This window comes from Palaemon carinicauda, chromosome 17, assembly GCF_036898095.1.
Source record: "Palaemon carinicauda isolate YSFRI2023 chromosome 17, ASM3689809v2, whole genome shotgun sequence".
NCBI classification, from domain to species: Eukaryota; Metazoa; Arthropoda; class Malacostraca; order Decapoda; family Palaemonidae; genus Palaemon; species Palaemon carinicauda.
Genome location: NC_090741.1, coordinates 46,847,713 through 46,858,272, shown reverse-complemented (window position 1 = coordinate 46,858,272; position 10,560 = coordinate 46,847,713). Strand labels below are relative to the sequence as shown.

At 48.0% G+C, this 10,560-nt stretch overlaps 1 protein-coding gene across 1 annotated transcript in view; it reads right to left on the bottom strand.

The window, feature by feature from the left end:
• Nucleotides 1-203: 203 nt before the first annotated feature.
• mRpL54 (mitochondrial ribosomal protein L54) overlaps nucleotides 204-10,560 on the bottom strand; it is a 58,961-nt gene continuing 48,604 nt past the window's right edge. Inside the window, exon 4 of the mRNA XM_068390232.1 lies at nucleotides 204-420. Coding sequence (XP_068246333.1) covers nucleotides 308-420 — 113 coding nt within the window. The 3' untranslated portion in view covers nucleotides 204-307. The remainder of the gene's footprint in view (nucleotides 421-10,560) is intronic.

Here is a 10,560-nt window from a genome sequence, read left to right as displayed (position 1 = left end):
GTGAAGTAGGAGATGATGAATGGAGAGGTATTATTTTAAAAGCTCGAGATAAGAGATGACTGGCGAAATCTAACAGAGGCCCTTTGCGTCAATAGGCGTAAGAGATGATGACGACGAAATAATAACTACGGTAATTAATTAAGTAACAAGCTTTAAGTACTATGGACTCTTAATAAAAGTGGTCATTATGAAAAAAGAACAGGTAAGATTTTCCTTCCTTTATTCCAGCTATAAAACTTTCCTGTACATAATCGGCTTCCCCTATCATAGTAATAACATAAAAATTATACATTTCAATCTATACTTATCAACGTCTCTTGGCCTTTTTCAAAATGTTGTTTTGCTTCATAACGTTGGTTCTTAGACGTCGCCAATACTGTTTTGTCTCCGGATCCAATTCCTCTAAGGGCGGGGATTTACCTGAGAAAGGAGTTTATAAATATGACAAATTCGTAGATAATTTGTATTTTTCCTAACTATACAAGCCTTTGCTATTTAATAGGGGTATTACTTTTGCCGTAGCTGAAATGACGAGCCATTAATTTCTAACGAGGGTTTACTACCCACACCGCTAGTTAGCGGGAATAGGGGAGGGTAGCTTGCTAACCCCCCCCCCCCCCCCCCCCCTCACACACCTGAGCTTGAGCTCACTTTGCTTGGAGGTAAGACTTCAACAGGGATAGCGCTGGCGGGCAAGTTTGGTTGAATAGCTAAGGTTTGTATAGTTAGGAAAAATACAAATTATCTACGAATTTGTCATTTGTTCCATAACGGGAATACAAACCACGCTATTTAATAGGGGTGACTCACCCATTAGGAAGGGTGGACATCCCAGCCAGTCTGGCTTTCGGCTTTGCCAAGGGACTCCTTATTTGAGTGTGTAAGCACCCAAGAAATAAGGAGTCCCTGCACCTCGCTAAACCTACGCAAGCTGTGTGTGAAGGTATGAAGAAGTGTGACTCGTCCTAGAAAGTTGTTCTGAAGTTCTTTAGATGGAAACTTGTAGACTGGGACTTTCCCAATACCACCTTGTCAGGGTATGGGGACGTAACGGTATTAATCTTAATACTAGGAACACAAGGGAGCATGGTTTATCTGCAGAGGTTTGAGGTCAGCTATGCAGAGAACACAGGATGCTGCTGTCCCCAAGAGAGGGGATGATGAAGAAAAGAATAAGGGCCAGTTAAACCTTTTCATTCATGCAGACAAAAACCGGGTAACAATGCCCTCAACCTTCTGCTACTTGTCCAAAAAAGGAGCTTGAGGTTTTAAACCAGTTGTTGTGCAGCCACCACAGGACCGATAGAGAACGTATCGAGTCTCCTGTGGGTCACATCTTGCAGGTAGTGGAATGTGAACGTTGTTTGACGTTTCCACACCCCAGCTTGAAGAACCTGCGTCACTGAAAAATTTCCTTTGAAGGCCAGGGATGTAGCTATGCCCTTGACATCCTGTGCTCTGGGGAGAAGTGATGGAGGAGGGTCTGGATTCAGTGCCAGGTCAATGACCCTGCAAATCCATGCAGAGATGGTGTTCTTGGTGACCCTCCTCTTAGTCCTTCCTGTGCTGACGAATAGTGATGGCACACGAGGATGGGCTGCGGCTGTTCTTTTGAGGTACAGCCTCAAGCTCCTTACTGGGTATAGTAAGAGATGGTCTGGGTCATCTGTTACAGTACGGAGACTAGAAATCCGGAAGGAGTCGAATTGAGGATCCGCTACTCCTGGATTCTGAGTCTTAGTAATAAACTCAGGGACGAAGCTGAACGTCACCTCCCCCAATCCCCTTGAATGGGCAATGTCATACGAGAGACCATGAAGTTTGCTGACTCGCTTGGCCGAGGCCAAAGCTAGCAGGAATACTGCCTTTCAGGTTAGGTGGCGATATGATGCCTGGCGTAATGGTTAATCGGGAGGTCTCTTAAGAGACCTGAGAACTCGAACCACGTTCCATGGGGGAGGTCTCACTTCCGACTGAGGGCAGGTAAGTTCATAAGTACTTATGAGTAGAGAAAGTTCTAGCAATGAGGAAATGTCCATTCCTTTCTGCCTGAAGGCGAGACTTGAGGCTGAGCGATAGCCTTTCACTGCCAAGACTGAAAGGCACATTTCTTCACGCAAATACACGAGGAACTCCGCTATTGTTGGAATGTTACTCCTCTATGTAAATGTGTTTGTGGTAGCTCAAGTCCCACTGATTACCGCCCAATTTCCATAACTCCCATATTATCTAAAGTTTTTGAACGTCTTCTGGCAAAACGTCTTAATAGGTTTGCTGAAGGTAATCATCTACTCCCTAGTTTGCAATTTGGTTTTTGTAAAGGCCTTGGAGCATGTGATGCCCTTCTTACAATCTCCAATGCTGTACAGAAATCCCTTGATTGTGGTCGGGAAGTTCGTATGATTGGCCTTGATTTTAGTGCTGCCTTTGACCGTGTTAATCATGAGGCCCTTGTTTTCAAACTGAAACAGTTGGGAGTGGGTGGGTTGTTTCTTAGCATTATTATTGATTTTTTAAGTAATAGATCTCAAAGAGTTGTTGTTGATGGGCACTATAGTGATTATAGGAATGTGATATCCGGTGTTCCACAGGGTAGTGTTCTTGGCCCATTACTTTTCATACTATATAAACATGACATGTGGTTTGGCCTAGAAAACAAGCTTGTTGCATATGCAGATGATGCTACTCTCTTTGCATCAATTCCATCCCCTGAATGTAGATCTAGGGTTGGTGAATCCCTTAATAGAGATTTAGCTAGAATTAGTGCATGGTGCAAATTATGGGGTATGAAGTTGAATCCTAACAAAACTCAAAGTATGATTGTAAGTAGGTCAAGGACGGTGGCTCCTCAACATCCGGATCTCAGTATTGATAATGTTTCTTTAAATATGTATGACTCTTTCAAAATTTTAGGTGTGATTCTCGACAGTAAATTTACTTTTGAAAAACATATAAGGTCTGTGTCTTCTTCAATTGCACAGAAAATAGGCTTATTGAGAAAGTCTTTCAAGATTTTTGGTGATCAATCTATTCTGAAGAAGTGTTTTAATTCTTTCATTCTACCTTGTTTTGAGTATTGTTCTCCTGTTTGGTCTTCAGCTGCTGATTCTCATCTTGATTTGTTGGACAGAAACTTACGGTCTATTAAATTTCTTATTCCTGGTCTAGATATTAATCTCTGGCACCGTCCTTCAATTAGTTCATTATGCATGTTGCATAAGATTTTTCATAACTCTGACCATCCTTTACATTCAGATCTCCCTGGACAATTCTATCCTGTTCGTAATACTAGGCAGGCAGTTAATTCTAATAGCCAGGCCTTCTCCATCACGAGGCTCAATACTACGCAGTACTCTAGAAGTTTTATTCCAGCAGTTACCAAGTTGTGGAATGATCTTCCTAATCGGGTGGTTGAATCAGTAGAACTTCAAAAGTTCAAAGTTGGAGCAAATGCTTTTTTGTTGACCAGGCGGACATGAGTCTTTTATAGTTTATTTATGACATATTTGTTTTTGATGCTGTTAATAGTTTATATATGACATGTCTGTTTTGACGTTGTTACTGTTTTTAGAATGATTTATTGTTAATTTGTTCTCTTCATTTATTTATTTACTTATTTCCTTTCCTCACTGGGCTATTTTTCCCTATTGGAGCCCCTGGGCTTATAGCATCTTGCTTTTCCAACTAGGGTTGTAGCTTGGATAGTAATAATAATAATAATAATAATAGTGGCATCGAGTGGAGAGATACCCCTTCCACGACACCAACCACAGAAGACTTTCCACTTTGCCTGGTAGACTGCTGCTGAACTACTTTCACAGGTGTCCAGACATCCCAATCGCAACTTGTTGCGAAAATCCTCTCTCAGAGAGAAGATGCTGGATAGTCTCCAGGCGTGAAGCTGTAGTGAACCTACGGCTTTGTGGAAGATGTTGGCATGTGGTTGTGCGAGTAGATTGTGTCGTGGAGGGAGTTCTCTTGGCGGCTCCGTTAGGAGTTGCAGAAGGTCCGGGAACCATTCTGCGTGATGCCATAGCGGAGCTATGAGGGTCATTGAAGGATTGACCAATGTTCTGGTCTTGTTGAGTACCCTCCTCATCAGACAGAATGGGGGGGAAAGGCATAAACGTCGATGTTGTCCAACCGTTGTTGGAAAGCATCTTGCCAGAGAGCCTTGGGGTCTGGGACTGGGGAACAGTACAGCGGGAGCCTGAAGTTCAGGGCCGTTGCGAAGAGGTCCACAGTCGGAGAACCCCACAAAGTCAGGACCCTGTTGGGTACTAGATGATCCAAAGACCACTCGGTACTCACTATCCGAGATACTCTGCTCAGCTTGTCGGCGAGCACATTCCTTTTGCCCGGAATGAAGTGTGCCGATAATGGTATCGAGTGGATTTCGGCCCATCTAAGTATCTCTACTGCTAGATGAGATAGTTGCTGTGAAAAACTACCTCCTTGTTTGTTGATGTAGGCCACTACTGTACAGAGTGACTTGCCAGGTACTGTTGGAACTGTTGAAGGGCCAGAAAGACGGCCTTCATCTCTAGGAGATTTATGTGGAGGTACTTTTCTGACTCTGACCAGAGGCCTGAGGTTATGTGGTGCAGCACGTGGGGCACCCACCTTTTTTTTTGAAGCATCCGAAAACAGCATCAAATCCGGGGGGAGGACGAGAAGATCCACTCCTTTTCGTAGGTTCTCGTCTGCCACCCACCACTGGAGATCCGTCAGTTCCGCAGGTCCCATGGGGATCTGGATGTCCGGGGAGTCGTACGCTTGATTCCACTGGGACTTGAGTCGCCATTGGAGGGATCTCATCCTGAGGCGACCATTGGGAACTAGACGGGCCAGCGATGAAAGGTGACCGAGGAGACGTAACCATAATTGGGCCGGAAGTTCTTCTCGTCTGAGAAAAGGTCTTGCGACCTTCCTCATCCTTGCTATCCTGTCGTCTGATGGGAAAGCTTTGTGTTTAGTGGTGTCTATAATCATGCCTAGGTATACCAGTCTTTGAGTGGGAAACAATGAAGACTTCGAGATTTACCATGATCCCCAGATCTTGGCAAAGTCTCAGAAGTTTGTCTCAGTGTTGAAGAAGGGTTGACACCGAGTCTGCTAGGATTAACCCGTCGTCCAGATAACGGAGGAAACGGATGCCAATCCTGTGTGCCCAAGATGATACTAGGGTGAAGACTTGTGGTGCTGTGGAGAGACCGAAGCACAGAACCTTGAACTGGTACTTTCTGTTGTCTAACCTCCTTGAAGACGGATGGACTGGGATCTGGAAGTACGCGTCCTTTAGGTCCAAGTGTGCACATGAAGTCTTGCGGTCTTACTGCTAGTCTGACATTGTCTGCCGTCTCCATGCTGAACGGAGTTTGTTTGACAAACTTGTTCAGAGCTGAGAGGTCGATGACTGGTCTCCAGCCTCCAGACGCCTTCTTTACAAGAAAGAGTCGACTGAAGAAGCCTGGGGATCCGTCGAGGACCTCTTGGAGAGCGCCCTTCTTCAACAGGGTCTGGACTTCTGCCCAAAGGGCTTGCCCCCTTGCTGATCCCATGGCAAGGGAGTTCAATGACACTGGATTCGTCGTCAGGGGAGGTAGAGATGTTATGAACGGGACGCGATATCCTAGACTGATCACGGAGATTGTCCAAGAATCGGCCCCAAGTTGCTTCCACCTGTTTGAGCAACTTTGTAGGCATCCCCCCATTGGTGGACATGCAGGGGGACTGCCTATTCTAGCGTTTGCGGCCTCGGCTACTCCCTCTAGGATTCTTGCCTTCCCTGGAGGACTTTTTGCCTTTCCTTTCTTTGACAGGAAAGGGCTTAGACACCAAGGTCTTCGCTGCTGTTGTCGTCATAGTGGTCTTGACTGGACGGGACTGCTGTGGTGCTGGAGGCTTATAGGGCTTGGATGTTAAAGCCCTATGAAGGAGGGAGTCTTGAGACTTCCTCCACCTCTCAGCAGCATGTTCCACATGCTTAGGCTCGAACAAGACGGATCCCTCTAGGGAGGAATGTCTGAGCCTATTGATCTCGGTGCTAGGGACCTTCTGATGGAATCTCTCAGCTACTGCATCCCAACGTTTCAGGATGGTATTTGCCCACAAGTTCGAGACTTGGTGGGCCAGAAACTCGATCGTGCGAGTACCTGAGAGAAGGAAGGTTTCCATAGCTTTCCTGGTATGTTCTTTGGAGAAGTCCTCAGAACGTATCAGGATACTAAGGTCCCCAACCAGATATCGAGCCCTGAATTGGCTTGCATAGCACACTTCCCAACTTTCTCCTGGTTGAGGATCTCGGCTGCCGAGAACGAGACCTGCCGGTTGGAGAGTCTCTCAAGAGGGACTCCCCTGGTTAGCTCTTCCAGCGAGTGGTGAAGAGAAAGAGCTAAACAAGGATCCTTCAGGATCTCGAAGTACCTCCTCTGCTGTACGTGGAATAAAGGTTTTTGACTTTATTGGTGGCACCGGAACAGTTGGAGGAGGACATCTCGGAGAGCTGTTGTGCGATCTTGTCCCTGGTACTCTTAACCCCTTGAGACCAGGGCATTGCTGCACTGGTCTTGGAGGGTTTCTGAGTATCAAAGACACGATTCAAGACCATGTCCTTGCCCTATCGAGGAGGGATCTCTGGGTCGGAAAACCCGTTGAGAGCCCTCATTAGAGTCAGAACTTGCCACAATGCATTTTCTGACTCCTGCTGGTCTCCTCCTGCTGGTCTCCTCCTGCTGTAGGACTTGCAGCGAAGTCTCCTTCTATCCCCAAAGGCTCTTCTTGGGGAGAGTGGAGGACATTCCCTGAGGGGCAAGCTGGCTCCATCCTAGTCCAAGTAGAGGATTTCGGCATTGTTTTGGAGTCCTTAGATTCCTTCCTGGGAAGGATGTAGGACTCCAACATTGACGAGGGTGGCATGTTCCTTTCAATCCCCGACTGAGTAGACCCCTCAGCGCGAGGCGAGGTTTCCCCCATTGGTGCGATGGGGGAAAGTCTCTCTTTGCGTGATTCCCTTGGGGACGGGAAATCTTCGTCCGAAAGGGAAGGAGAGAAAGTCTGAGGAAAAGAAGGAACCTGCCTCGAAAGTCTGTGTGGAGTCAGTTTCGCCCTTGGGGAAGTGACCGCGTCTGGAACTCCTCTTTTTCTCTTCAAAGGGGTAGAAGAAGCCATGGTTCTGTGTCCCAATTCAGAGAAAACAGGCTTGAAAGTCTGCGTTACGGCTCTGATCAGTGCACCGAACCAGGGCTGTTGGCTGACAGACGCGCTGTCAGACATACCCCTTGAAGGGACAGGGATTGAAAGATCCCTGGGAGGAGTCACCATCATTGGTGGGTTCGCCTACGGTGGCTTTGGGATCCTGAACCCCTCTGGATGTTTCCCTTCTCCAACAATGCGCGGTGATATGCACTTGTGGGGAGGGGAATGAAGTGATGGCGACCTTGCCGTGCGTCGTTCAGTAGTCTCGCGCGAGGGAGAACATCGGGGCTCGCCCGAGGGAGACTGTTGGCGGGCGGGACACTGTTTGTTGGCGGGCGGGAGACTGTTGGCGGGCGGGAGACTGTTGGCGGGCGGGAGACTGTTGGCGCGCGGGAGAAAGTTGGCGCGCGGGAGACTGTTGGCGCGCGGGAGCGGGAGAGTATTCGCGCTCGGGCATGCAGGATTAACACGTTGAGTGCGCGGGCGTGCCGGAGAGAGCTTGCATGCATCTATACCAGCCGTAGGGCGCTCGTGCACCGGAAAAAGATCCCTAGCGCACGGGAGAATGTTGGCGTGCATCCTTTGGAGAGAATGGGCGAGCGTGCGCGGGGCGAGCGTGCGCGGGGCGAGCGTGCTGGCGCGTGGGAGAAGCCAGCATTGCCAACTTCCCAGAAGTACTACTTCCAGTAGATTACTGGCACGCAGGTTTTTCCTGGCGCGTGTGAGAGTACTGGCGAGCAGCTGGGCGCGGGCGTTTAGGAGAGAGTGGGCGCATAGGAGAAAGTTGGCACGTAAGCGCAGGGCGCGTGGGCACAATTTGCGCAGGAGAATGTGGGCGCATATGGGCAAGAGGGCGCGCATAGCACGTCATGGAGCTGTGCTCCTGTTGGAGCATATGTGCATGTTGGCGCATACGCCCTTGATGCCCTGTGTTAGGGTTTAGTGATGGGGCCTAACGAGCTACTAAGGAGCGTTCGTCAGGTCTCGTTGGCATGGAGCGCGTATGTGGTTGGCGCGCAATAGCGTGCTTCGGTGGAGCCTTGTTAGGCCCATGTAAAAACGGTGACGGCAGGTCTGTAGGATGGAAGGTCAACGTGTCCTTTAAAAGGACGACCTTCCATTGAAGGACCAATGCAGGAGCAGTGATGGATGATTGGTCTCGAGGCTCCTCTGCGGTGGACTGCAACGAAGATGTTGAACCAAGGAGGCGCCTCCTCACCGCAAGTGAAGGAAGGCCTCTCTGGCGAAGAGGAAGGCGAGCCTTCCGACGAATGCGCCCTCTGGGGGCTGTTGGATCAGCAAGCTGACCTTCTGCAGTCCTCCGAAGAGGAATCTCTGTAAGTGAACTCCCCCGAGGGCGAAGAAACACTAGCAGGAGAGACTGACGATGGACTTAGTTTCTCCCTCGTAGGTTGAACAGGAACGGGAGAAACTAAGTCGTCAGCTACCATAGAGTTCGGAGTGGAAGAGGTGATGGGTGATACTGCATTGAATACCTCTGACACCACAACGTTGACAAGAGACAGAGGATCAATCTCTGACAGTGACGACGATTGTTTGACAGCGGCATCCAATCGGATGTAGTTAATCAAAACCTCCTTGGAGGACGAACCCGTAAGTCCCATGGAGGACCAAAGCTGGAAAAGGGAGGTTAGTGACATATCCTCCACCGGGGGGAGAGGTGGAGCTGCTTCGCTAGGGGAAGCAACGACATCTCTCGAGTCCCAAGGTTGTTAACAATACATCGGTTTACGCTACCACTCCACGGTTTCTCGAAAGATACCGACCGAGTGGGAGCTTCGGAGGAGGTTTGGGCAACGGAAGAAGCCTTGGGTTTTTCTCATTTCGAAGCATCCTTCTAAGGAGAAATATCCCGTTTGGACTTCTTCTTCCGTTGTCGCGAAAACCTCTCCCAATGGGAAGTAGACTACTCCCTACACTCACTACACTTCTTGTTGCTATCACACCGTTGGCCCCTACAAGAAGGACAAAGGGCGTGAGGATCAGTCTCGACCGCCGACATGAATGTTCCACAGGGGCGGTCGGGAAACCCAGGGCAGGTGCGCATGATTTCAGAGGCCAACTTCACATATACAGAACTAGAAAAAGAAAAGACAAAAGCAATTAAATGGCTGCCAACTAACGGCGAGGATGAGAGCGGACATGTCCGACCACCATCCGAGCCGAAAGCAAAGTGGGGTCAAGCACAGGTGTGTGAGAGGGGGGTAGCAAGCTACCCTCCCCTACCCCCGCTAACTAGCGGTGTGGGTAGTAAACCCTTGTTAAAAATGGAGTTTTTATGATAAAACAAAGTTTTATGAATACTTACCTGGCAGTTATATATATATAGCTGATATCTCTAAATCGGCAGAATTTTTCAAAACGAGGCAACCGCTTTGTGGTGGTTGGGAGGTAGGTGGTAACACCCGTCACAGGGTGGTCCAAGGAATCATTCCCGTGTCCAAGACTTCAGTTCATCTATGCCCGACCTGTCTCCTGAGGGGAGGTGGGTGGGCCTTAGAATATATATATAACTGCCAGGTAAGTATTCATAAAACTTTGTTTTATCATAAAAACTCCATTTTTATGAATAGTACTTACCTGGCAGTTATATATATATAGCTGATTCACACATTTGGAGGAGGGAAACAGACAGTAAACATCGTTGGGGAAACAACAAAAGAGATGTAGGAGATAAAAACACCTTGATTCCTTGCCTGCTAAGGTAGCTGATTCAAAGGTACAGCCTTTAGAGTGGCTTTCCCTTAGGAGTTATCCAGGAGTAAGCCTGCAAAGCTGCAAAAAACTCAATCGAGTCTGTCAAAGGGATAAGACCAACAACTTGACTAGACTTCAGAAACTACCTTCGCCCCATATAATAAAAACTGCAACCTTACTCAAACTAACCACCTAACCCTGCAACATAGACATAAACTATCTATTCAGACTGAGGGAACCGCACCACAAGACGAAGTCCACAGACCATCATAAAAACACAAACCCTCATACATGCATATAAACCAAGGTTGAGTGGGGTTATTAACTCCTTTGCCTAAGACAGAAACCGCAGCTATGTATGGGCCCAAGGTATAGCACTTGCCAAAGTCTACTCTCACCTCTCTGAGTTAATGAGAAGCGAAGACAGAGTTGCTCCTCCAGAAAATAGCATCCATGAATAGCCTAACTAACATATATTCCTGATATGCCAGAGAGGTAGCAATGGCTCTCACTTCGTGAGCCCGAAATTTCAACAGGGCGAAGTGTTCCTCCTCACATAAGAGGTGGGCTTCCCTAATTTTCTCCCTCAGGAAAAATGACAAAGCATACATAGACGGGTTTTGGCAGACCTTTCACTGAACACCA